The sequence below is a fragment of the Pochonia chlamydosporia genome, chromosome 3 (assembly GCF_001653235.2).
Source record: "Pochonia chlamydosporia 170 chromosome 3, whole genome shotgun sequence".
NCBI classification, from domain to species: Eukaryota; Fungi; Ascomycota; class Sordariomycetes; order Hypocreales; family Clavicipitaceae; genus Pochonia; species Pochonia chlamydosporia.
Genome location: NC_035792.1, coordinates 1,447,033 through 1,473,744, shown reverse-complemented (window position 1 = coordinate 1,473,744; position 26,712 = coordinate 1,447,033). Strand labels below are relative to the sequence as shown.

Below are 26,712 nucleotides of genomic sequence, written 5' to 3'. Positions count from 1 at the left end.
GTGGGCTTATGTAAAGATAGATGCAACAACTTCCTCTGCCGTACGCCGTCATGGTATATTTGAAACAACCGCTGGTTCGCTGGTCTGACACTTTTTGTCCCCTCTGAGATGAATTGATTGAAATTGGAAGACCCGTTCCTCGCCGCCGTGTTTCTGGCAACATCTGACGGTTCCTGGTGCCTGGCGTCGCATTGAGTTGCGGGAAGCTGGCAGCTCCCACAGCTGAGCTCCGTGGAATAGTTCCGGCAGAATCCACACCGCCTTTGTTGATGTTTACTGCGACCCGCATCTTTTTTGAAGCTCTGCCATCATCCAGTCGCCAATGGTTTTGCTTGCCGCCAGCAGGGATGGGAGCAGCAAGGCTGCAGAATATCAAAAAAGACCTGTTGTGAACCTTCGAGGGCTGGACTAGACACGCGACAACTATCGTCTGAGTATTTGAAGTCGCCTTTGTCGCCATTCGGTGACGACTGTCCAGCTGCACGCAATTCTGGCCGTTCCAACATGCGATAGCACCCACAGCTACCATGGCCGAAGTCACAATTTTGGATGCCTTGCAAGCCTTCCACCGCGAATTGGTGGCTTTGAGTGCTGGATTTGGAGATGCTACCGAGAGCCTGAATAACGAAACGCTTGTGCAGACATTTGAAAAGGAATTAGACAAGCTGTGGGAGTGCCCTGCGAAGAACGACAAGAGCCGGAACGTGTTGAAAAGTGGTAGGTTTCGAGTCATCCATTATCGCGAATTCCGTGTCGCATATGTTAACGTTGGCCAGGGAAACTTTCGGTTGAAGAACAAGAGTTTACCATCAATGAGAAATTTCAACAAGACGCGCTACTCCTGTCAGATGAACTCGACCTCGACGAAATCGAAGCTGCGAAATGCCTCCTGGAATCACAAGAAGACCCGTCCATTTTGGGACGATCACTGTTAGAATGCGCCATCATCCGATTTCACCAGCAGCGAAAATATACATTAGACGCGTTACGGCTACTTTTGGAACTAGACAGCGTTGATGACGACCCCGACGAAGCAGGCGCACTCGAAACTATCAAAATGTTTGTTGCAGCGAGACTTTTTCAGTCTCGACCAGGAGGCACAAAACGATACGTGCCACGTTGTATGGCGGCAATGGCAAAAATCAAGGTTTGGCTGCAAAAGCTCGCGGACAAGATTTCCGCAGCGCAAGCGCTCAGCCAAGCTAGGCCGGATCAGCTCTCTGAAGAGATGGAAACTATCGAGTTCTCTCGAGTTAGTTTGATACAACAGCACGAGCTCTTGGGAGTTATACTATGCCGCTGCGTTGAGAAGAGGCAAGCAGATGTATCAGATTTCACCGATTTTGTCTCAACATTGAAGAAAGTGGACAAGTATGATAATCTTCTAGGTTCGTCTACTGACCCCCAAGTCTCCGCTACCAACTCTGTTGCCATTTCTAACGTGAGACAGCACATCTGGTTCCTGCAATGGGCGCCTACATATCAGTGTTTGGATCTACCGAAGGAGGATACGATTTGATCAAAGTCCGAGAGATACATAGCAAACTCTTTCCGGCTGCCGACGATTCCACCTGGCCTTTGCCTCACTTTCATGCAGCTTTTAGAGCCTGGTGGCTGGCAGAATACAGCGGCTTTTACATCGATGATCCTCCCGAGGCAGCTATCCCTCCCGGAACTGACCTAGATGAAGAAGATCGCCAACGATCGAAACAATTTCTCGACGCCCTAAAAGATGGAGCATTTGACTTCTTGCTCTCAGTTGCTGGTGATGTGAAGCCGGCAGATTGGCACGACTCAGTGCGGGTGGGCATGCGAAATTGGCTCACAAGAAAGTCGTCGGCTCTCGTAGCTGATTCAGTACAATTCGCAGGATTCTTCCAATTATGCCTCATGTCGCAGATCGAGGTATTCGTGGATGCATTCATATCCAACCTCCCCGACGTTCTGAGGAAGCTCAGAGTAGAGGAGGACGAGCAAAGACAGCTCAGTCAAGCTCACGAGCAAGACCTGGATTTGGAACGGTTCCTTCTCATCATTGCATACTCTTACGAAGGTCGTTCAGAGGCGGCATCCAATTTCTGGTCAGATCCAGACAGTAACTTGGCGGGTTTCATGCATTGGGCGTCTAGACGAGCTTCGACTCCCCTAGTCACAGCTTTCTGCGAAATGCTTCAAGCCATATCTGGAAACGACGATTGCGCCACAGCCGCACACGAGTTCCTTCTGGATGATGGACACCAATCATCCGGGAAAATGAGGAGGTCTCAATCATTGACCTGGACGCAAATCTTCCGAGAGCTAGACTTCTTCTCTGACAAGATCAGACAGAAGCCTACGACAACACAGACATCGCGGTATCGTAGTGGTAAACCTGCTAACGAGCATGTCGAGACCGAGCCGGAATCCGCCATGATGCTCGAATGCTACTTACGCCTAATGACGAAGCTGGCTACTGAGAGCGAGACAACCAGACTATTTCTACTGCAAAACGCAAATTATAATCTGGTGGATATGCTTTATGAATTAGCCAGCAGCCCGATCCCCCCCAGACTTCGGGGTTGCGTCTTCATGGCACTCAAGGCATTGATGTCAAGAAAGACGGCTCAAGAGGGCCATACGATGTGGACTTGCTTGGAAAATTGGATCACGGGTGGTTATGCGGGAACAGGTGCCGGACCTTTGAGACAAGCCCAACCTGCACCACTTATCTCAATGGATCGAATTCTGGATGAGATGAGCAGTGGATTTGAGGATCCCGAATCATTCATCCAACTGCTTCTGTCGCTTGTTTCTCCAGCAATAGATAGTAGTTCGTTGAACGACTCTCTACCGTTCCCAGAGACCTTGGGATCAAATTCACGAAATCCCGGCGTGGAGGTCTATGTTGACTTCGTGATGGGGCTGGTTTTTGCAAATAAAGCACAAGAATTGCAGGACAAGCACCAGCTACGGGTGCTGCGGTTAAGCTGCCTGGATTTCATGCTGACATGCTTGTCAACATTCAATGAGGATCTGATTGTGATTGCAAACGAGACCACAATCATGATTGACTCTGTGATTGCAGCTACGGATCTCGCGACATATGTTCGGAAACATCCGTTCGCTAGGGTCATGGAATGGATGTTTAATGACAAGGTAATGACGGCGCTATTCAACACAATTCACCAAGAGCCCGCCGATGTGGGAAATGCCGCGCCAGATTCACCTTTGATCCTCGGCATACTGAGAGCTGTCGAGGTCATTTCCAAAGTCCTTGATCTGGAGGCCACTTACTTGGATTTGGTACGACCACTTATTAAAACGCAAACTGGAACTAGACGACATCCTGTTGCCAATGCCGCCTATGCTTCGTTCCAGGATGGGCTAGTTACGAGACTCAACCTTGTCGTGGACCTCGGCAATTATTGCGGTATTGGACATCCAGATCTTACCTTAGCATGCCTTAAACTCCTTGAGAAAATGGCCTCATCATCGAAGATTGCGGCTACCTGGTCAGGATCTGGTCGTCAGTCGCACCGGAACAAAGCAATCGTGGCCATGGAAGCAAACGGTGAACATGAATCGATATCACGGTCTTTCACCTCGGAGCTCATGGCTCCATTGGAGGCTGGCCGTGAGGCAGAGTCGCCAAATTACATTACCAAGATTTACATTCTGGATTTCCTACTCCAGTGCCTTTCTACAACACCTAAAGAACCAACCATTGCTCACTTGCTGCTCGGTTTCAAGTGCGGCGTGGACTCGGTCACCATTGAAAATAATAGTGCGTTTGCAAACCAAACCTCCTTGTTTCACACGCTGCTTCGACTTTTGATGGAAATCCCCTCTGGAGACGCCGAGGGCATGAGGCAATGGTTGATCGCGATCAAGTCAAGGGTGCTGCGTATTTTCCATATTCTTTGGAGCTCGCCCCTCTCGGCATCTCTAGTGATTGAGGACTTGAGGGAAAACGAGTTTCTTTTCCACCTTCTCATTCGCGAAACTGTCATTCAACCCGATCTTCCTTGGGAAGGGCAGAACGTTGCATCAATACACTTCCCCGTAACGGATGGGGCCTCGACTCTCGTGGACTTTCTAACATTAAGGAGCTTGACTTTGGAATATATGGCCATGGAGCTGTGTATGATTTCTCAGGGGCGTATACCCAGCACGAAGAGACGGATTTTCGAGGCCCTCAATGGCCAGGTCATCGGAGACGGCAACCAGCCTATCCCTACACCAACCGTGTTTGACCTGTTCGACTTTCTTATCCCCGAGGGCATTTGGGACATCCCGCCACCTCCAATCCAGTTTTACAAAGAACTGGACGTTTCCATTTGCGTGGAGAACGACGCAGATGGAAATTCCATTCACAATATAGAGCGTGTCAGGGAGATACTTATTTTGAAGCGGGGGGAATCTCAGACCCAAGGAACTGTGATATCTGTGCAGGATCTCGCCGTCATTGAAAGGGAAGAGGCTATGATCACGGAATACCTTGTTTCGAACAACCGGCAAAAACAAATTGCGACCCAGTGTTTGAAGGTGCTAAAGTCATGGACAAGGCTGTTGCTTGTCATGGTTCAGTGCAACGACTTCAAGGGCACTGCTCAGACATCCTTTTTCCTCCAAGCCTTGCAAGCTGTGCTGCCAAGTCTGGAGGCATTCGCGTCTGATCGACCCAACGAGGCTCTCGAGTTAGCCAAATTGGCTCGGGTATTGCTCTTTAAGCTCGACCTGGGTAGCCAGGACTTATCAGACAAACACAGCCAATCGATTGGAAACTTGGTCAGCGACAAACTCTACCAGCTATTCCAAATCTGTCTGCAGGCCATTGGCAAGTGGGCTGGTACGCCCGAACTTCGATCAGTCTATTACGAAATCTGTTACCGATACCTCACGGGCATGTCTGAACAAGGTGCCCTGAGCCCGACCCGTCCCAAGACAACCAAGACAATCCAAGTTTACGGCGAGAGGTTGATCAATGTGATCTGTGATGATGCCTATTGTGGCGAGCCCACATGCCAAGCTTCAGCGCTCGTTCTTCTGAACTCCCTCGTGAATGTTGGCAGACAAGAAAGCGACAGCCATGTCGTTGAAACCCTCAACAAGCTCAACTTTATTGGCATCCTAGTTGATTCTCTTCGCAACATTATGCAAGAATGGCACGAAGCCTACGCATCTGGTATGTCCTTTCCACCGTTGCATATCTTCACTTCGAACCTCGTTTTGCTAACAACCACTACAGGCCACACCGACCAGCAAAACTACCAAAACGCCCGTCTCGCACTCCTCCTCCAAATGGCGCAATCCCGCCACGGCGCCAAATACATCCTCTACGCCAACCTCTTCCGCGCCATCGACACAAGCGGCCTCTTTACCGCCGATCCAGAGCTACAAAGCGACGCACAAAACCCGCGTGCCCTGGAACACCACTACGACCTCCTAGCCAAGGTCGTTCGTATCATTGGCGCCGCCCTTCTCAGCAGGGGCAGCCACAATATTGTGCAGGGCCGTAAATTTCTCACTGATCACAGAATGTTGGTCACGCATACTCTGAAGAGGAGTGCGGGTATTGGAGGTGGTGTGAGCAACGAGGCGCTGGATGAGAAGGTTGGCGATCTTGCTGATGCGCTTGTGGTTGTTATTGCTGCAACTGGGTTCCTGGAGGTATGTTCTTTTTGTCTCTCTTCTTTCACACTTGTTGACATGTGCTAACGAAATGTAGTATGAGAATGAAGCGGTCGTTGAGACTATGAAGCCGAATCAAGCATTGTTCCATTGAGAGCACGGATACCAGGAGGAGGAATTTAACATGGTAGATCTTCGTCTCACGAGGCGAGAAAAGGCGTTGGGAAAGGGATTCATGTATCAAGTATCGATGGGATTAAGTCGCTAGATAAAAAATGCAGACTTGGAAACAGCCCATATATCATTAGTGGATATCAAGCCAGCATGAAGTGAGAATACTAGAAATAGAAAGATATATGTACGTTTATGCATGTTATAGAGTCGTGTCACCGTGTAATGCTTCTACTTCAAGCATGTCCCGTAATAGTGTATCGCACGCAAATAGACTATGCCACGCCTAATATACATCGGACCAGTGTAATTGTAATGCAGGTGAGACAGTCATGTAATCATCTCGAGTATACAAAAAGGTCCCACGACATTGGGACCACGGATCGCCAGGTCATGATATGTCATCTGCCTTTCGTTTCCCCTTCGACGCCGTCATGAGCTTGAGCTCAAGATGCCAGTACCCTTTTGTCTTCAGGGTATATGAGTTCCGGGGCTTCATGTCTATCTTGGCTCTGCACATGGGGCATTTGCCTTTGGTGGACTCGACTGTGAGTGACGAGTGCAGACACTGCGCACAGTAGAGATGGCCTGGTTGGTGAATTAGTATGGTGTGGAGCTCAGATGAGCAATGTAGAGAGGATGAAACTTACCGCAATGTGTGACGGTCACTGTTGTGGCGTCGTCCATGCAGATGGCACATTGGAATTTGGAAATCTTGGTGCGGTTATCTACTGCGGGCTGCTTTAACTCGTCTGGGACTGCATTGGCGTTTGTCAAGTCTATCCTTGTGAGGTCTTCGCCTTCTAGCCCTTGTGAAAGACCCTCGCCGAATAAGTCGTCGTCAGAAAGCGATGGCATCGCTAATGGCTCTGGGGCAGCTGTGTTTACCGCAATGGTATTTGATTGCGATGTTCTGCTCCGTTTACTATTCGACGACGGATCAACATCGTTAAGCAAGCTCCGTAGACGAGGCGGTGGCGGCATCTTGGCAGAAAACGATTGTTGTGAACTCTGCGATGGCGGGTCCTCTCCGCTGTCTGTTGTAAAGGATGTATTTTGTGAATCTCCCACGCTCGAAGAACTAATTTGCGTGGTAGACCGTGAAGGTGCACCGAATGTTCGACCGCAGGCTGACGTCCGGCGTGGAGGGGCCGCTGATCCAGGGTTGTTGGGAGGCGCCTGGTGAGGCTGAAATGTGGCCTGGTCTGCCTGTGATGACTCGCCAGCGGGCAGATTTGTCGTGAACAGAGGATAGCTCGACGGTGAGGAGAAGTCGTTGTCGACGAATGAACTCAGAAATAGATTATCGTCGTCGCCCAAACGGCCCGAAGTCGCTGTGCTATCGACAAGAGAAAGGTTGTTCGCGAAGGTGTCGTCGCCCCACTGAGCAGGAAGGGTAATGTTGGTGCTGGCACGACGCAGAGCGGGCCAGTATGAGGGTGATTGTTGTCTTTGTCTAACAGGTGTTGACGGGGAGTTCGAAAGTGTCGGTGGATTCAACCCTCGCAAGGATCTTCTGGCAGACGTAGATGACGGGGTGGAAGCAGAAGCAGAAGCGGATGCGGATGCGGAAGTGTGGTGGCGAGGGGAGGAGGAGCGTGCCGGATGAGAATATTCTTGCGGCAGCGGCGGGAGTTGTCGAGTATGTCGTCCTGGTGCACTGCGGGTGCGATTACTCTGTCCTGGATTGCGTTCTGGCCCTGCAGCTGGTGTTTCCGAATGGGATGGAGGCGAGGACATGGTGCACGCGCAGATGTTGAGGTCTATCGGCCGTGTTCAAAAGCCTGGGACGGACCAGGACAGGACAGACTTGGACGGGTTAGACGGGCTGCTATGGGCCAAGTGAGGCAATGCATTAGATGAAAAGGTCGTCAACTGCATCGGAGAGTGTGAATTTGGACCAAAAGTCTGCTGTTGAACAAAGAGGGAATCGAGGTTGTCGATGTGAAGATGCGTTCATGGGCTCGGTGATAGTTGTCCGGATGCCGACTTGGCAGTTTGGAGTCCAGCTGGAACAGTGGATCTTTCTGGCGTGTTTTTGGTGGCGGACCGAACATTTGACGGTCTGGTACTCCGTACATATGTAGCGTGGCTGACAAACAAATCAGACTTGACAACAAAGAGTCTGGTCTGGTGCATGCGGCCTGATTCCTCAACAAGTGATTCTGGTTTGTTGCATGAGTGTTTGTGCAGGCATTGTGCTTCTTGCACAGCTTGACAACCATCAGACCGGCCGGACATAATGCTAGGCTCCCAACTTCCAAAAGTCTAGACTCTGCATACTCCAGATTTCATTGTGGCAAATCTGTACAAGGCGCGTTCATTGTGTGGCTTGCAGCAGCTGTCTAGTCTGGTTCATTGGGTCTGGTCGCTTTGTCGAATACGTAAGTCGTTTAAAAGTTCAAATGTAGTCACCTCATTCAAAGCGTTAACCAATTCACATTCACAGGAGCACAACGAGTACACAATTCTCCAAACTGAGTATTCCTTTACTAAAGTATGATGAGATTTTTGTTCAAGTTTACCATCAACACCGGGTGTTTCCAACCCCTTCCTCAAATTCCTTCTATAGCCTCTTGTGATAAACAGATGCCACCAGAATCATCAATTCCACCAGCGATTTATGATCTCTCTCAAAGGCTCTCCGTCTTCCCATCTAGCCTTGATTATGCCCACCGCCCTTCTAGATTCAGAGGCGTACCATGCACTTATATCGGATTTGTGTACATCTTTTGGTGGTCTCTTCATATTCTTTGGACAAATGTTGTCTTTCTCCTTGCATCCTCGACTCAGGCAGATCCAGGTGTACTCGTAGAATCCCTGGATAATCTCCAATTTGGTTGGGCGATTACTCGAGTTGGACCAAATTTTCTCGATGTCGTTGGTTGCCATCCATTCAGATAGACACTCAAGAGCCTTGGACGCGACGGAAGCGTGATCTATCCATTCGCACTCGAACGAGGCGACACGCCCGCGGGTTTGTCCCTTGATTTTCGGACGTCTATCCGCGTTTTCAAACTGGTCCGGCTTGTCTCCTTCATAGAGATCACCTAGGGCCGCCTTCAGCTTGTCCTGTACTTGGCGGGACTCCTTGTCGGGGTCACTTCCGACTAAGGTCCTATACCATCGTTTCCTATCGGCGGTTGCTTCACCTTTGATTGCTTTGATTAACTTCCGATATGTCTCGGGAGTGATAGATGCCATGGCGAATGCTGGGATAAATGCGATGGTACAGCCCGTGACTGACTTTGAGACGTGCTAACAAGCAGGCAATGCGACGAACCTACCGGCGAGCAACCACATTTATAACCTTCGGGAGATCTGAGAAGCCCAAAAACGAGGCTCATTGCTTCCAGCTTGACTCGACTGAGCCATGGTGTTCGAAAGTGTGACAACTGTTCAATACGTGCATTGTGCTAATAATCTGCTACTTCGTGATGCCAATCCAGCTTGGCACAGGTTGTACATTAGACACTAGGAGAGCGTTCCCATACTCTTCTGAAAGACATCAAATGCAGCGCATTGTTGTTTTGATCTGAACTGTTCTCACTTACTAGAGTTGCCGAAGAAGATGGTTACAAGTATTTTGTCCATCTCTTCAGCACGAATAGCTCATTTATGACAAAGGAATGCATTGCACGTAACAGTTGTATGGAGCATTGCAACAGTTCGCCAATCGTCAAAGTCATAACTCCTTCTAAACATAACATTATCTGTCACGGACAAGTGTACTCGAATAGATCATAATGCGTAGCTGCACGCTGCGCGATAGGGGATACCATTTCCGTTTGGATTAAGTATTCTTCTCCTCTACTCTCTTTGAGGAGCTGTTGGTATAGAATGGCCGGGGCTATTACTGTTTGGTGGTTGCTCCATTACTGTGACTCTAGAGTCTAGGAGAGGAAGTTGAAATGCAACAGCAGAACTTGAACTTGGAATTTCTAAAACTTTTATGTATAAAAATAGCACATGTGTATTGCTATGGACGATGAGTCGTATCTATGTATGTCTGGACCCTAGGGAGCATACCCTCCACAATTGCTCGGACGTTTCCCCATCTTCCTTTTTGCAAATGAGTGCAATCACGACGTCGTGCCTGCTGTCGACTACAAAGCCTTGATGCCTTCCGTCACACCAAAGTGATTTCCTTTCACATCAACCTCCCCACCCTTTCAACAGGCTCCTGATTCCGTAGCTACAGTCCCCACGTCAATCAATTGGCCCCCGTTCTAGACGGCCCATGATTCCTCCCAGTGATGTTCCTCTCTCCCACTCTGTTTGAATTCCGTCCAACTCGTTCTCGAATCGGTTAATATGATCCGACCGACTCACTATGTCTTCGAGTTCATTTCCTGGAGGACAAAGGTCCCTTCCCGGGTGCCGGGTTCGGGACCAATTTCCGGCTCCTCGGGTTAGGCAGATCCAACAGTACTTGTAGAATCTCTGGAGAATTTCCACATTACAGCTACACTCCGTGGTTGAGCGCTTCTGGAGGATATCAGCGGCGTCTGCCTCCACCATATTGTGGTATAGATATGTTAGCGCAGTGCACGCATCCATAGCGAAACCTAGCCAGCGTTGCTCTTGTTTGGCAGCCGCATACTTGGCCAAAAGAGGCAGGTCGCGCTGGTCAGGCTTCAACCCCGAACGTGTGTAGAAGGATAATGTCGATAATCTGGCGTATTCTCGAGATATCCTCGTGCAAGTGGTTCGCGAGAGTTTCATTCCGGTCGACATAGCCCCTGTCGGGGTAGAGAACGCTGGCCAGTTTGATCGACACAGCCTCAGCCTTAGAGGTTAGGAGTTCCACTTCCTTCTTCCCATCATTAGCTACTTCGTTTGCATCGAATTCGTCAGGCCAAACAAAGGTCTCCGTAACCTCCAAGGTCGGGAAGCCGCGGCCACCCTCGGCAAGTGCGTCAACTAACTTCTTGCACTTTTCCGGGGTTTCCATGGCGAAGAAAAAGGCATTGAGTGCACTTAATAGCCGAAGTAGATTGTGTAAGAAAGGTGTGAGGCACAATAGATTGACAATAATGAGGGAGAGGTTGACAATTATATGGCCTGGGCATGAATGTGGCTACCACAGGCGTAGCTTGGGTCAATAGATTTTGTCCTAGTGCTTAGGTGTTCGAGATGGATGAACTAACTCTGTTTAAGAACCCCTGGTACTAGTTTTTTGACTATTCGTTAACAGGGACCAACAGTGTATAAACAGTTGTAGCCGTGACCTTGGGCAAAGTGTACACTTGACACTCCTTGTGGGTGCCTTGTTCTTTCGGAACAATGGACTTACTCTTGAGACAGACTTGGTTGTGGCTAGGCTGCAAGACTTGTTGTGCCTCCATCAAGTACACGAGTTTGATGAAATAATAATTGGCAAACATAACAACAATTTGTATTGCATCCTGTAAGAACGGTTCCGAAATTCCGAAACATACTACTGGTGGGTGGTCCGCGACTCAGGAGTTTCGTTCCCTTCAACACAATTCATCATCTAAAATCAGAACCAGATTGCGGTCAACTCGAGAGTCAATTTAGGTCAAAAACATCCAGAAAGCAGTAATTGAACTGCTAAAGCTGTTCGTTAGCCTTGAGTACTTGAGTATATCGCAAACCTTGGGTGAGAGTTGAACAGCACGATGTACGATTTTGTAACGCGATTCAATTCGGAGAGTGACGTCACTCGTTCGAGGATACTTGAGTACATGTCAAAAAACTGTGCCATGACTACTCCCCTTGTAGATTTCGTCAAACTCTGCTATTCGCAACTTGTTCAATGATCCATTCACGAGGCTTCACTTCAATTTAACCTATTCGTTTATCCATGTAAATCGGTGCAGTTGTCCAAGTGTCTCCACCAACCCAGGACTCTGGATCTGGACTCTGGAGCCTCTTGCCTGCATACGCCACACACAATCGACTCCCGTTCAGTTCTCCACTTGATGACCCCAGCCATCAAATTGACCGACCCAATCCAGCTTGACCCTTGCATGACGGCCAAATTTCCATTTGGACAGACAGACTTCACACCAGACCAGACGCACCGCGTCTCCTTTCCCCTCAGTTCTCGACATCTTCACGCCACGCTTTCTCATCTTTTCACTCTTTACAACCACAACTTCAGTGCGCATGGACAACACTGCGTAATGAATAGCTGCTGCTTATGAATGCGCTCTGTCCTGCTGCTGGCCACGTCCAGCGCGCTTCGACAGCCAGCTTCGTGCGCATAGCTCGCCACCATGCATACCGGCGACTGGCATGGCGTGCACATGTTCGCTGGCTGTCGGACATCGCCAAGCAAGAGAATGGCAAGCGTCGCGAGAGCCTGGCGAGTAAGTGTAATGGATTATGTTTCTCTGCTTGGGTTATAATGACATTGCTAACCAGCGTCTAAAGTTGCATCACAATCCAGGTACAACGAGATTGGCGTGCAGCAACTAAGCTCCCATGTTTTCAGCCAGATTTTCCCTGACGGCTGCAAACCGCCTCCCGAAGAACTCGTAAAACTATCAAAAGACCACTTACAGCGCCATGACCTCCTTGGCAAAAATACCGATGATTCCGGACCCATCGCCTTTGACCTGCCCCAGCTGCAGGGGCGAACCCTCGATGAACACTTCTACAAACTTGGATCTGATTGCGCAGAGCCGTATCTGTCAAACGCGAAACAGTTCGCCCGAGCGAGCGTTCCGCCGAAACCGAGAAAATGGGTGCGACGTAGTGGGTGGACAAAATATTATCCAGATGGGCGAAGCGAACCTGTCGATGTTCCCAACGAGACGATGCTCTGTTTCGATACTGAAGTCATGTGGAAAGAGAGCCCTTTCGCTGTCATGGCGTGCGCTTCAAGCCCTACAGCATGGTACGCATGGCTTTCTCCATGGCTGCTTGGGGAGTCAAAGAATGACCGCCAGCTCATCCCACTGGGTGATCCGACCAAGGATCGTGTGATTGTTGGTCACAACGTTGGCTACGACCGTGCCAGGGTTCTAGAAGAGTACGACATTAAGCAGTCACGAAATGCCTTCATAGATACCATGTCGTTGCACGTCGCTGTGAACGGCATGTGCTCCCAACAGAGGCCAACATGGATGAAGCACAAGAAGAATCGGGAACTTCGAGAACGTATTGCAAGTCAGACACCTGACAATGATCTTGCGGAGCTTTTGAGCAACAAGAGTATGCACGACGAGGAAGAGCTATGGGTAGAGCGCAGCTCAGTAAACTCGTTGCGGGATGTAGCCAAGTTTCATCTCAACGTGTCTATCGACAAAGCGGTTCGAGACGACTTTGGCGAATTAGATCGCCAAGGCATTTTGGCAAAGTTGGACGAACTGATGGATTATTGTGCAGCAGACGTAGCCATCACACACCGTATCTACCAGATTGTGTTCCCCAACTTTCTGGAGGTATGCCCACATCCAGTCAGCTTTGCAGCTCTGCGGCACCTTGCGTCCGTCATCTTGCCGGTCAACAAATCGTGGGACGCATATATAGCAAACTCTGAAGCAACATACCACAAGCTATCCGATGCTGTTCAAGAAAGACTTGTTGGTTTGACGGACAAGGCACTCGAAATCAAGAACAACCCAGAGAAATGGCAAAACGACCCTTGGATGAAGCAGCTGGATTGGTCCGGACAGGAAGTTCGCATGGTCAAAGGAAAACGCAAAGACGATCCGCCGCGGCCTGCAGCCCGACAGAAGAAGCCAGGAATGCCACAGTGGTACAAAGATCTGTTTACAAAGAATGACTCGCCTATTAGCATCACCGTTCGCACTCGGATAGCGCCGCTGCTCCTCAGGCTGGCTTGGGATGGCCACCCATTGTTCTGGTCAGACAAATACGGATGGACTTTCCGTGTTCCCCGTGGGGAGTCAGAAAAATACACTGCGAAACAGATGATTCAGTGTACGTTTGATGAAACGGAACCAGCCCTTCGTGATGATAGAGAACACGAGTTTTTTAAGCTTCCACACAAAGATGGGCCTACGGCCCGATGCGCAAATCCCATGGCGAAGGGATACTTGAGCTATTTCGAGAAAGGCACACTCTCATCAGAGTACGAGTATGCCAAGGAGGCTTTGGAAATGAATGCGTCATGCTCATATTGGATCAGCGCAAGAGACCGAATCATGTCTCAGATGGTAGTTTATGAGGAAGACATCTCCGGCAAGAAGTCAGGTAAAAGACGAGCAGCCAAGTCAACTGCAGATTCCAAGGGCTTTATCTTGCCACAAGTCATTCCTATGGGAACCATTACGCGCCGTGCCGTCGAAAATACATGGTTGACCGCCAGCAACGCAAAGAAGAACCGTGTTGGCTCAGAACTCAAGGCCATGGTTAAGGCACCCCAGGGCTACTGCTTCGTCGGAGCTGACGTCGACTCTGAGGAGCTCTGGATTGCTAGCTTGGTTGGTGATGCTACATTCAAGATCCACGGTGGTAATGCCATTGGCTTCATGACACTCGAAGGCACAAAAGCGGCAGGAACAGACTTGCACTCACGGACTGCTGGTATATTGGGTATCACCAGAAATGATGCCAAAGTTTTCAATTATGGGCGAATATATGGCGCTGGCTTGAAGTTTGCCGCCACTCTGCTGCGACAATTCAACCCTGGCTTGTCCGAGAAAGAGACTATGGAAGTTGCTTCGAAGCTGTACGCAAATACCAAGGGCACGAAGACGAGTCGCAAAGTCATCCACAACAAGCCATTTTGGCGAGGCGGGACCGAATCCTTCGTCTTCAACAAGCTTGAAGAATTTGCCGAGCAAGAACGGCCACGGACGCCAGTTCTAGGGGCTGGAATCACTGAGGCGCTCATGGGCCGGTTTATCAACAAGGGTGGCTACCTGACATCAAGAATAAACTGGGCCATTCAGTCTTCGGGTGTCGATTACCTCCACTTGCTTATAGTTTCTATGGATTTCCTCATTAGGAGATTCAACATTGATGCTCGTCTGGCCATCACTGTTCATGACGAGATCCGATACCTTGTCAAAGAGGAGGACAAGTACCGCGCCGCCATGGCTCTCCAGGTGGCCAACGTCTGGACACGAGCCATGTTTGCTCAGCAAGTTGGCATCAACGACCTGCCCCAATCTTGTGCGTACTTTTCTGCTGTCGATATCGACCATGTGCTCCGTAAGGAAGTCGACATGGACTGTATTACTCCCAGCCATCCTACTCCCATCGCGCATGGAGAGAGCTTGGACATCAACACGTTACTAGGAAAGGGATCGGAGGCCATGCTAGACCCTGCAATTGTTCCAGAGTCTCGATTTGCACCACAACCTGAGCTGTACGAATACACAGCTCGTGTTCCTGTGATGGAGACCATCCAAGACTCTTCGAGAGACAAGTTATCTTTTATCAAAGCTCAAATCGTCGACAGCGATGACGAACTGCGAGATATGGTGAAGGATATGAAAAAGGCAGAGGCAGCAATTGCTGCCAAAGAGAGGCCAGTGACCAAAAGCTCGCTGAAGAATGTGCTACCATATCACGCACACCCACAACTAATCCCTATGGAAGAACCCATGTCCGTGTCTGAGGCCTTGAGCGCCAAGTATCGGAATGGGCAAGACGGGAAGAAGCAATGGTCGTGGACTAGAGCTACTGGTAAGAACCCAAGGACAAGCACGAGGTTGTAACGTTGTACAACATGTATCATAATATCCTGTGACTCGCCGTCGACGGCATCTGGCTCTTGTAATTTTATGAATTGGGTTTTGAACGGCTTGAATGTATGGGCGGGAGAAGAGCGTGCTTGATAGGAGTATTATTAATGAGTTTAGGAAAGACAGGGGCCGCAATCGGCGTTGGTGTTATGTTGATCATACCAGCTTCTCTGACTAGCAGCTGGCTTAACCACTTATTTATGGAACAATGATTTAATTTACATGCTCGCTGTGGTGCGATTGTCCAAAGACGTGCAAACTGATGGTCAAGATCGGCTTGCATCGAGGGCCCAGACAAACGGGCAGGTGCGGGGCCATGTGGCGCTCTGACATTGCGAGGGGCAGGCGGGGAAGCTAAGCATTGACTTGGAATGAGACCTCATGCTTGAGCTTAAGCTGTCTGGTCTCCTGCATGAAGTCATCTAGACCAAACAAGGTCCTCGCCAATTCCATCCGCCTGACTCGCCGTGTCTCCCACGGAGACCTACCTTTTTGGACTTGTTACAAGACCGCTCGTTTGTCAAATATCATCCAGATATAACCTCGCCTTGCAACAACTCCCACTTTGCCATCTATCCCTTCGTGTCCGGCTCCAGCTCAAGCTGCAGCAACGCCACATCATGGCTACCAACGAACCGGCCAAGGAACCGACCACCGAAGAGGTCATCCAGCGACTTAAGGAATCTCGTCCCCCGGCATCCGATAGATTCACATATCTCACCATCATAGACAAGTCCATGTCACCTGAGATTTTACCGGCGCTGCACGAAATCCTAGAAGATGTAGAGTTGACCAGCGATATTGGATGGGACCTCGTTGAGATGCTCATCCACGTTCCCGGAAGTGAAAGCTGTCTGGAAACCATCGCGCGCCTCGGAAACCCACGAGAAGTTATCCTCAAGGTCCTGCAAGTCATGGAATCAGTGACTGGCGAAGGGGAAAATGGCTCGGTAGGGAACAAGTACTTCATCACTCTTTGCGGTATGCTCGGCATCCTGTATAAGCGACTGCAGGTGAAAACGCCGTCTCGATTTTTACACACCACGCTGGACACTGTATATCGATCCTACGACCCGACAAGTGCCGAATCTACCGCCGCTATTATTTCGCTGATGCAATCGATTTCGGCGCAGAAGCGGCCTCCCTTGCCCTCGCGACAGTCGAGCACCTTGTTGGAGACGGCGGTACATACTAGCGATGAGACGAAGAGCGCGCCAGATCCGGAGGCTGATAACTCTGATAAGCCCGGTGCCGATGAGCCTGAGATTATGTCACATTTGCTGCGCTGTTTTATTACCTGCGTTATTGAGGCGTTTGTCAATTCCAACAGTTTGGAGTGGGCGGCGAGGACGTTGGAGTACACGTATCCGGAGAGGATAGTCCCTGGGAGAAAGACCATGATGCAGGCATTTAACGAAGTGGACGAGTTGAAGGCAAAGGATGCACTGGTTGGCCAGCTAGCAGTGAGTTTGTGCCCTCCAGACTTTCTGGCATGCGATGGGAGCTGACTTTGGTGTTAGGCAGTTGCTGGGGATTTAGATTTTGCCAAGATGTCGTTTCCAGAACTTCGAGAGATTCTTCAAGCGCCGATTGTTAGAGACCCCTTGGCAATCGACTTTGACCCAGCAAACATCGACGATATCAAGATTTCAGGGGGTGGATTGTTGTGTTTGATTGCTTATTGGGTCTTTGCAGGAGACGTCTTCGATGCCGACCAGCCTCGACCCGAAATGCACATGTTCCCGGACCATCAGCAACTACTGAAGCATTACATCGGAGATGATCCCCAGTCAGAAATATTAAACAACCCAGGAACAATAGAGTCGTTGGTCGTACTCGCGATCTGGTTAGACGGGCAGAAGAAACTCGCACCTGGCGGCGCAGCAGACGCAAGCGCCAAGGACAACTACATGCCATACCACCACCTGATAACCCTCGTCTCAGTTTTCCATCCCAACATCCGCGTTCGAAATGCAGCCACAGTCATTGCTGGAGCGGTCCTACACTCAGACCCGGACGAAGACGACCGACTAGCCATTCTAGAAGACCTCCTCGAGAACTGCATGTTTGCGTCCCTTCAGGCTTGCGCAGTAACCTGGCTCAGAGAAGAAGTCATTTCTGCGCGCAAAGCCGGTTCAAAGGGACGATTCAGCAGTCCCGATTGCTTCGAGTCCGTTCAGTACACACTATTCCCCGACCTGACGTATCTAAACGAGGCGGATATTGACACCATGCTGGACTTTTGGGCCGAAGGCTCGCCTTTCCATCTGCAGGCTGCAAACTTTGCGTTGTTCCTGTTTGGGAAAGATTACAAGGACCTCGCACCGGCGGGGATGGCGGCCGCCATTGAGCATCGATATGTGCAGCCGCTTCTGCAGGCGGCTAAGTCGTTGGCGCAAGCGGTGGATAAGGGAGAGGTTGAAAAGCCTGAGGATCATAAGAATACGGTTATGGAGTTGGGAATCTTGAAGGATACGCTTGAGAGGGTTCCTTTGCAGTGATATCGGATATGTAACGAGACGGGAATTGTATGGGCATTTGGTCGCGGCGGGTTCGTTGACCTGGTTAGTTGGGCTGGATTGTTTGGAATTATGTATGGAGTGAAGGCTGATTTATGAATGCGCATGCTTGCTTGTCTTTAATTCATTGTTTATCATACCCAGGTGACAGATGCCCTTGTAACCGCATACTTCAAGCCCAGTCTTGACGGTAATTCCTAATCTATATGATGAATCAACGACAGCCCATACAATAGGCTCCATCGATCACGAATCCCAACCAAACGATATATCGTTCTATCAACAATCAAAGTTGCCATCACCGCCTCCTATCCCGATCATCTCTATGTCTACCCCTATCATCCCTATACCGATCTCGTTCCCGATCCCTCTCCCTCTCCCTCTTATAACTATCCTCCCTCCCTCTCCCCTCCTTCCTCTTGCTCTCCTCCCGCCTATACTCATCCAACCGCGGCCTCCTCTTCTTACTCCCCTGGTTCCAGCCGCCCAGATCTTCCACACCCTTCAGCTCCTTCGCCCCCAGACCCAGCCGATTCTGCCGCTTCCTCACATCCTTGACCTTTGGGCCGCGGTGCTCCCCGTCCCATCCCATTCCTCGGAGGAGAGCCGCGCCAAATTCCTCGACTGGCATGGCCTCGTAGTCTTCTAATGTGGATGCTACGCCTGCGGCCTCAGCATCCCGCTTATATACATCGTCTTCTGTGGTGATGACCTTTGTCTCCTTGGGTTTGTTGCCTAGTAGTGCGTCGAGGGCTTCCTCATCTGCTGATCGGGGCTTTGGCGCTGTTTCTGGCTCTGGGGATTCATGAGGTTCCGGCGTAGGTTGATCTGTCTTTTCTTTAATGGTAAGGCCCCATGTTAGACCTTTATCCTGATCGGCAGGCTCTCTGTCCGTCGATTCATGGTCTTGGTTGGTGGGTTTGCGCTGCGCTTTGAGTTCGCCCCTCCAGTCGCGGTTTGCTTGTTTCGCGATGACGTATTCCTTCTTGGGGACTTGTTTCTTGTGTTTTGATTCTGCGCCGTTGGCGCCAAAGCCGGTTATTGCTTCGTGTTTCTGGTGGTGGTGGTCATTGTCTGGTTCGGAATCGGAGTCTGCGCCGAGGGCGTGCGAGCGCGGCCGCTTGCCGAGGGTTGAGGATGGTGCTGTGCGGGATGGTTTTGAGGTTTTTTGGGAGGCGGTTGAGCCGAATTTTATGGCTATTCGGCCTTTGGGTGGTTCGGACATGGTGCTGTGATTGAGATGTGATGTTGAAGTTGATGGGATGTGATGGATGTGATGCTTGAGGTTGAGGCAGCAGTGAGACCCACATTGAAATACTGTGGGGCGGCGGTTTGAAGTCATAGCAGGTTCCCAGTGGGTGCGGATGGCCAAACTACCCAGGTACCTAGGTAGGTGCTTGCGATTTTTAGAATCAAGTCTAACCTATGGGCGTGTTGCTAGTTGCCGGCCCTTGAACGTTTTAGAGTGTTCAAGCAGAATCTCTATGGAGGTGGATAGGGCCGCAAACTCCAGACAGTTTCACCTTGAGATATGCATAATGGAATGTGGCGCGGTCCGCCGCAATGCTTGAACTTGCATGATAAAATTCAAATCTATGCTTGTCTTAGTCATGTAGAATCCAGATGTATTCCGATTACATTTGTCAAATAAAATCTCAACATACAAAGCATTTACAACAGTGTTGGGTGTTGAGCATCATACTTCAACTTGTAGTGCATGCACAATCAAGCCACACATCAAAAACTGTGGCTGACATGTGAAGGCCTCTGGCCCAGGATCCATGGATGCATGTGTGGCTGCGCTCCTCCTGATTCAGTTGATAGGCAAGGATCAGCCCGTGTCTCTCCCTTTTTGCAATTTTTTTTTTTTTTTCGTGTCTTGAGGAACGACCAGTCTCGCCCAATGAAGCCGCCTTTGGTCTTGAGCTGTAGTGAAAGGTTTTTATGCAGGGTGTGCCAAAACAGAGCAGGGACTTTGCCTTTGCATTCACCACTGTGCACGGGAAGTTTTGCACTGGTCCAACTGGTTGTTGCCGTGTCATCTCACCTTATCGCTGCATGTGCGCGCAGGCCTCGTAATATTTGCAGAAAGTATGGAGTCTCTGGCAGAGTTTGTTATTAGCAGCTATCAACTTTTAGAAGCTAACCCAAATATGCTCTTTGGCAAACAAGCAAGGAAAAAGCCGCCCAAGATTACCAGCAGGGGATTCAACAAGCTACTGCAGACTTAATCTGCCTGGCCTTGTCAGCGACCGGAAATCCATGACGATTTGAATGCACCCCGGATGCGGTGGGTGATGAAATTTGCAATCAAGACTTGAGGCGGCCATGGCCTGGCGGCACCGTGCGCAGACAGGACCTAGTGACACTGTTGCTACTGTCTGTCTTGCGACAGCTCCGCTGTTTATGTGCATTTTATGCTTGGACAACATTTCACTGCATCTTCCGTACAGTGCGGGTCATTGGCCAAGGTGGCTGCCATGGAGGATGGATGCCCCAGTATTGAACCTGGTGTTGGTTGCGTGCCTCGACCTGTTGCTAGCGAGTGACGGGCTAGGACGCATCAACTGGCGCGCTCTGTTCTGATTGTCGGCCCACTCCCTCACAACGATGGACCAGGCAGGCGCTGCTAGTGTGAAAATAGCATGGCGATGGCACCCGAAGGCAGAGACTTGAGAAGCAGGCCGTCGAAGGCGCCAGCGAAGGGGGAGCGAGGGCATCCATGGTGTGGTATGGTCGCTGTGAAAAGTCGACTCAAGTCTGGTGCTGGTGGGTGCCTACATGTTCATGTCGCGTCTCCGCTGGTCAGCCGCTCTCTTCCGGGCAGACATGGAGTCAATGAAGAAGCCATCTGTCAACTGGCTCATGTCACTCGCTGTTTGGCCAAACCTTGGGCAAACCTTGGGCACACCGGTTTCCCATGCTGCTCGCAGTCAGTGCCATGTCCCACCGGATCGCTTCTCATTGACTCGAGTCCGGTGCTGGCTGGTCTCTCTGCCTGTATGGTTCTTAAAGTCTCGCCCAAAAAGAAATCGAGGTCAAGTTGCACCGTGCTCCTGCCCATACTAAATAACTAGCACCCATACTCGACGTTGGACTTGACCCGATCAGATCAGACACACCAGACCAGACCCTCTCTCCATTGTCAATACCGTGCATTCGCCCCGGCGCCTGCCCGCTCTGCCTAGTAAAAATTTCCACCACCGCTAACCGGCCCCCTCCCCCCTAAGATTCCCCCCCAGAAGTGAAATCATCGCCCGACAAAAATTTGAACGCCCTTTCTCAAGTTGGTGACTCCCTCACAAAGGCCAAACCAATTTTCGTCAACACGGCCTCAACCACCACCCTTTCCATCGTCGCGCACCCGATTTTTCATTTCTGTCAACCGCGTATTGGCCGCCAGTGCATCCGTTTGGCCCTCAAACGGATGCCGTCATCGCCGATGCTATGACTGAGGTCGGGCACGCCGACTTATCGAGGCTGCTTAAATCAAAGCGCAACGAGTGCAAGTAAGTATAGCCTCATTCGAAAGAGCGATTTTTTCCGATCATCCTGATATAATTTTTGTGATGCTTACACGCCGCAGTGCAATCGTAACGTCGAGAAAGAGGAAGCTGCGCGAGCTCTTCGCGGTCGCGACCCAAATCGACACTTTACCGAACGATGCCTTTGTCAATCCCGACGCGCCAGCGGCGACACCAGCCGAATGGCAATTCTTGCAAGCAAACGACATCTTGCAGTACGTCTGATCTATGCATTCTGCCGATTATTTGCATCCCCAATCAATACTCGCATTTTTACCCCGTGCATCAATTGGCACTTCCTGTTTACCTGTCCCGCAACCACATCCTCTTATCATAACTTTGCATTTTTTTTTTTTTTTGTAAATTGCTGACATATTTTTTTTCTGCAGAGGCAAGCCGCTGAACGAACTTCACATTCCTGCGAGGCAACAGCAGTCGCTGGATAAATTGAAACGATCGCTGGCTTTACAGATTAGCGTCCCGACGAATGTACCCTCCTCGAAGCCCACGCCTGTTCCCGTTCCTATACCTCCCTCGGCCATCAAGAAGGAACCTGCAGCTGTGCCTGCACAACAGCCATCCGATGTATCTGCATCCAAGTCTGGTGATGCTCTGGCCAACGGCCGACCGACCTTAACACCAGCCAGTTCAGCACAAGGAACGCCGACCCTGAAAGCGCAGAAGCCATCACGAAGCCCAGCATCTCCCTTGAAGGCAACGCCCTCTAAATCAGTATCTCCCGTGGCTGCTGAGCCCCCAACCAACATCAAACCAATGCCGAATGGCGTCTCGGCCACTGATAATGCAGGACAACGGCAGACCCATGTCACATTTCCGCCAGGGACAAAGGAGGCATCCGTCGCTTCTGCCAAGCAAGGCGACACAGTTCCAGATCCGGCTTCGCTAAGCACCAATCCGACGAAACCAACAACCGCCAACTCGCTCAAAGACACCTCTACAGGCGTGCCACTCACCGTCAAGTTCCCTTCTGATGCTGTGAAGGCCGCTGAGGCTATGTCATCACCAGCATCGACTACTCACACCGCGACGACTCCGGCAGTACACGATGTATCTACAGATACCAGCCCGGACAATGAGGCTCCTCGATTTGTTGACGCTGCACGACAACAGGATAAACCGGATGTCAACAACGTCAACCAGCAACCGAAAGTTGCAGAAAGCCAGGATCAAGGCTCTGGTGCTGAAGACCAACTTTTGCAGGAATCTGCTCGATCCGCCACGACATCAGCTACGCCGCAAGCCGCCGAGGAGGCTACGAAATCAGCAAGTCACAGCGTTCCGAAGCCAGAGATCCAGACCGATGAGCCAACGAGACCAAATGTTGCTGAAGTTCCGGACAGCGAGGGCAATACCCCAGACCAGATGGACATTGATGCTCCCGAACCGGCTGTTCAACCGCAGACGAACAAGGCATTGGCTTCTCGGGATGCTAATCTACCGACAAATAATAGCGCATCCCCAGCTCCTGCTACTGCTGTCAAGAAGGAACAGGTTGCGCATCCTCCAGCACCGGAAAGAGCTGTCACTCGTGTGTCATCTGGTGCGATGCGACTTAAATCCGTCACCGAAATCGTCGGGGGTGGCTCAATCTCCCGTCCTTCTACTGTCCTAGATCGAGATGCGACAAAAGGATCACACGATCAACTCACACCTGTCACCTCCACTCCTCAATCTCCTGCATCCAAGATAAGAAACGGACACAAACGAGACCGATCCAAGGGCCAGGTTTCAACAGTTTTGTTTGGTAAGCAGCCCAAGCGGGTCGATGAGAAATCCATCGTATCAGGGTATAAGGACGCTATGCAACCAACAGACGATTACTACACTCCACTCTTTGTACAAAACTTCACCGGTGCTTCGAACTGGATGCAGCCTATTGAAAAAATATTGTTCCAGGCAAACAAGACCATCGCCACTCCAGATGCCAACCTGGTTATTCAAGATCACCAGGCATGTAGGGTGCTCAGGCGGGTGTACCATTTGCAACAACACGATAAGTGGTCCATGCGACAGCTGAAGCGATGCCCGGAGCCGACAAGACCCCCAACCCAGTGGGACACATTACTGAAGGAGATGAAATGGATGCGGACCGATTTCCGTGAAGAACGTAAATGGAAGATGGCGGTTGCACGAAACCTGGCCTATGCCTGTGCAGAATGGCATGAAGCAACCCTCGACGAGCGAAAGCAGATGCAGGTTCCTGCCACGATTCCTCCGAAAGCCGAAGCAGCTGAAGCTGATGTCGCAATGGCCGATGCGGATGGAGACAGCGCCGACAATCAGCCGACTCCAGATCTCGTATCATCTGGAGATGTAGACTCACCGCTACCAGTGGACGAACTTTCCGACGACTTTGTGGAGACTGTACCTCCATCAGCAATCTTTACTCTACAGGAAGACGATGTTGTCTTTGGACTGCGACGCACGACTGCTTCAGATGCCTTGCTGGATGAACTTCCGATGTATGGGTCGCCCCTGAAAGTGCTCAACGCGGATGTCACGAATCCCGAGTATGATCCCGATGCCCATTGGCGGCGCCCTGCTCTGCCCTTGAGCAAGTACGTTGAGGGGAACATGAAGCTTGTGACTCATACACCTCCACGGAAACGCAGCAGGTTCAACTACGAGAATGAGGAGTCAGATGACGAGCGTGAAGGTGCATTTGTAGCCGATCTAGCCGTCCACAATGTTGTGCTTCCAGCTTCAACGGATGAAGTGGCACTATTTCACCCAGATTCAAAGCACATCCGAGATAGGCTACATGCTGGCCATCAGTTCCGACCACCCTCTGAACATCCAATGCCTGTGCAGAGCTTCTACGAGTGCCGCGGTCCCTCACAATGGACGTTGGTGGAGGATGACGAGCTCCGAGGTCTTGTTCGAGAGTATTCCTACAACTGGTCGTTGATATCGAATATGCTTTCGACCAAATCCAGGTTTCAGTCAGGAGCTGAGAGACGAACACCTTGGGAATGCTTTGAGCGATGGATCAATCTTGAGGGCCTCCCAGCAGACATGCAAAAGACTCAGTATTTTAAGGCATATAACAGCAGGATCGAAGCAGCACAGCGAGTCATTGCTCAACAAAACCAAATAGCTGCGCAACAGGCCAGCGCTTCTGGCAGCGCCGTGACCCCAGTGCGCAGGAGACCTTCGGTGCCACTGCGAGTCGAGAGACGCCGGAACCAGAAGCACTTGACTCTTATTGATGCAATGAGAAAACTCGCCAAAAAGAGAGAGACGACCATTCAAAAACAGCAACACTCAGCATCGCAGAACTCAGCCAACAAAAAGACGAACGACACCATTGCACAACGTCAAAAGAAGACACCACGCGACTACAGCATCCTGCGGTGGGAACGCGACCAGGCTCTGGCAGAGAAGATGGCGCAATTTGCGCAGCGACAAGAGGCTCAGCGACGAGCTGCTTTGCAAGCCAGGGCTCAGGGTCAGGTGGCGCAAGCAGCCGGAGCAGCCGGCGCTGGTGCTCAGGGGCAAAATGGAAACCATCTTCCGAGCAGCAATGTCGCAGCGGCTGGTGCTCGTCCAGCTATCCCAAGTCAACTGGCTGCCGCCGCGGCCGCCGCAGCTCAACGGCCTCGAATGCCTATGCAAGCTCCAGTCAATGGGGTGGGAGTTGCTGGCGTCCAAGCTCAGATGAATGGTGGACTTTCAGCTCCGAACCAAATGACTGCCATCCAGCAAGCCCAGTTGCAAGCTGCCCTGCAAGGACAGCAAAGAATGCCTATGCCTAACCAGCAACCAGACGCCAACTTGATGCTACGTGCTCAACGTATATCAGAGCAGCAACGAGTCCAGATCCAGCAGGCTCAGCAGCAGCAGCAACATCACCCACAGCAACAACAACAACAACAACAAGTCCAACAGCATCAACAGCAGCCCCAACCGCAGCAACAACAGCAGCAGCATCAACCTCAACAACAGGTCAACGGGACGACAGTTGGTACGCCTGGCCAGCACAGCTCGCCTCCCTTGCGTAATGGCATCAATGGAATCAACCAGCAGAACTTCATGACCACGGCGCAAGCCATGATGGCTCAATACAGCGCAGCCGCCAATGCCAACGGGCACACGTCACCACCAACAAACGGTTTACATATGCCTGCCTCTGTCAATGCTAGTTCACCAGGCCAACGAGTTCATCCGCAACTTCCCGCTGGTATCGCAGCTCAGCTTGCTCAACTGGAAGCCCAGTTCAAGGCTAAGAACCCAAATCTTACACCGGAGCAAGCACGTCAAGTGGCAACAGAACATCTTACCAGGGCTATGATGGCACAGCGCCAATCTGCGATGAATGCTGCTGCTGGTGGAACTGGACAGCCGGGCCTCGCCAACAGCATTGCGGCAACAACCAGTCCTCACCAATACGCAGCTCTGCTTCGACAACAGCAACAGCAGGCGGCCCTCCAGGCTCAGCAACAAGCAAAGGCCCAGCAAGTCCAGCAAGCTCAACAACAACAAGCTCAACAGCGCGCAGCAAGCCAAGCCTCTCCTACACCTGGTCCGACTGCAAGCCCGGCACAGTCTCATCAACGCCAATCCAGCGGCAGCGCCACGCCTTCAGCCGGCCAATAAGGTGCTTCTTGTTTTCAGATGAAGACTTTTCGCAATGCTTGTTCGCGTTTACTGCTTAGCTACTATGTTCTCTCTGTATCGGAAACGTCGTGCAACAGGAAGCTATTTAGGCTGAGTGCCGCTTCCTCATATCTCGTTTTCACCTCATTTGCACAGTCACGTTGTATGTTTTGTGGATGGTTAGGAGTTTATATTTCAAGGAAGAATTACTGCGACTCGATTACGGATAATCGGGCAGAATAGGTGGAATTAGCCGGCGAGGATTGAGATGAACCTATTGATGGGTTGAATTGTATATAGCTAATATTGTCGGAACGGGGCATGGAAGCTCTTGTCGACGTAAAACGATTTGCCCAAAGAAGGCACGCACATAATTATATCTGTTCACAGTGGGTGACTCGTCTCCCCGTGTTTAACATGTTCCGTCCTCGTCGTGTGCAAGGTGTAGACTGCAACTGGTGTATTTCCTCAACGATGTTCCGCATACATTTGGAAAGCATTTGCCAAGCCATCCTCTCTAGTGCCAACATCTAGGGACCTGACGAAATAAAAATACAAGAAAAAAACGCCACATGATTTGCCATG

At 50.7% G+C, this 26,712-nt stretch overlaps 9 protein-coding genes across 9 annotated transcripts; 5 read left to right on the top strand and 4 right to left on the bottom strand.

The window, feature by feature from the left end:
* Window positions 1-527: 527 nt before the first annotated feature.
* VFPPC_04351 (hypothetical protein) lies at window positions 528-5,764 on the top strand (the record flags this gene model as incomplete). The annotated part of the gene is made up of 5 exons (XM_018283721.1): window positions 528-717; window positions 777-1,388; window positions 1,451-5,164; window positions 5,228-5,649; window positions 5,708-5,764. The coding sequence occupies 5 exons, from the start codon at window positions 528-530 to the stop codon at window positions 5,762-5,764; spliced, it is 4,995 nt and encodes a 1,664-aa protein (XP_018144894.1).
* A 408-nt stretch (window positions 5,765-6,172) lies between these two features.
* VFPPC_04350 (SLX8 protein) lies at window positions 6,173-7,521 on the bottom strand (the record flags this gene model as incomplete). The annotated part of the gene is made up of 2 exons (XM_018283720.1): window positions 6,173-6,369; window positions 6,432-7,521. 2 exons carry the CDS (start codon window positions 7,519-7,521, stop codon window positions 6,173-6,175), a joined length of 1,287 nt encoding a protein of 428 aa, XP_018144893.1.
* An 864-nt stretch (window positions 7,522-8,385) lies between these two features.
* On the bottom strand, window positions 8,386-8,985 carry VFPPC_04349 (hypothetical protein; the record flags this gene model as incomplete). The annotated part of the gene is made up of 1 exon (XM_018283719.1): window positions 8,386-8,985. One exon carries the CDS (start codon window positions 8,983-8,985, stop codon window positions 8,386-8,388), a length of 600 nt encoding a protein of 199 aa, XP_018144892.1.
* A 1,426-nt stretch (window positions 8,986-10,411) lies between these two features.
* Window positions 10,412-10,735, bottom strand: VFPPC_13607 (hypothetical protein; the record flags this gene model as incomplete). The annotated part of the gene is made up of 1 exon (XM_018291382.1): window positions 10,412-10,735. The coding sequence occupies one exon, from the start codon at window positions 10,733-10,735 to the stop codon at window positions 10,412-10,414; it is 324 nt and encodes a 107-aa protein (XP_018144891.1).
* A 1,212-nt stretch (window positions 10,736-11,947) lies between these two features.
* VFPPC_04348 (DNA polymerase gamma) lies at window positions 11,948-15,440 on the top strand (the record flags this gene model as incomplete). The annotated part of the gene is made up of 2 exons (XM_018283718.1): window positions 11,948-12,116; window positions 12,181-15,440. The coding sequence occupies 2 exons, from the start codon at window positions 11,948-11,950 to the stop codon at window positions 15,438-15,440; spliced, it is 3,429 nt and encodes a 1,142-aa protein (XP_018144890.1).
* A 647-nt stretch (window positions 15,441-16,087) lies between these two features.
* On the top strand, window positions 16,088-17,968 carry VFPPC_13606 (yap-binding protein; the record flags this gene model as incomplete). The annotated part of the gene is made up of 2 exons (XM_018291381.1): window positions 16,088-16,930; window positions 16,988-17,968. 2 exons carry the CDS (start codon window positions 16,088-16,090, stop codon window positions 17,966-17,968), a joined length of 1,824 nt encoding a protein of 607 aa, XP_018144889.1.
* A 316-nt stretch (window positions 17,969-18,284) lies between these two features.
* VFPPC_04347 (DExH-box splicing factor binding site domain-containing protein) lies at window positions 18,285-19,211 on the bottom strand (the record flags this gene model as incomplete). The annotated part of the gene is made up of 1 exon (XM_018283717.1): window positions 18,285-19,211. The coding sequence occupies one exon, from the start codon at window positions 19,209-19,211 to the stop codon at window positions 18,285-18,287; it is 927 nt and encodes a 308-aa protein (XP_018144888.1).
* A 678-nt stretch (window positions 19,212-19,889) lies between these two features.
* Window positions 19,890-20,108, top strand: VFPPC_15770 (hypothetical protein; the record flags this gene model as incomplete). The annotated part of the gene is made up of 1 exon (XM_018293523.1): window positions 19,890-20,108. One exon carries the CDS (start codon window positions 19,890-19,892, stop codon window positions 20,106-20,108), a length of 219 nt encoding a protein of 72 aa, XP_018144887.1.
* A 1,325-nt stretch (window positions 20,109-21,433) lies between these two features.
* On the top strand, window positions 21,434-26,127 carry VFPPC_04346 (MYB and HSA domain-containing protein; the record flags this gene model as incomplete). The annotated part of the gene is made up of 3 exons (XM_018283716.1): window positions 21,434-21,495; window positions 21,573-21,725; window positions 21,900-26,127. The coding sequence occupies 3 exons, from the start codon at window positions 21,434-21,436 to the stop codon at window positions 26,125-26,127; spliced, it is 4,443 nt and encodes a 1,480-aa protein (XP_018144885.1).
* Window positions 26,128-26,712: the final 585 nt, after the last annotated feature.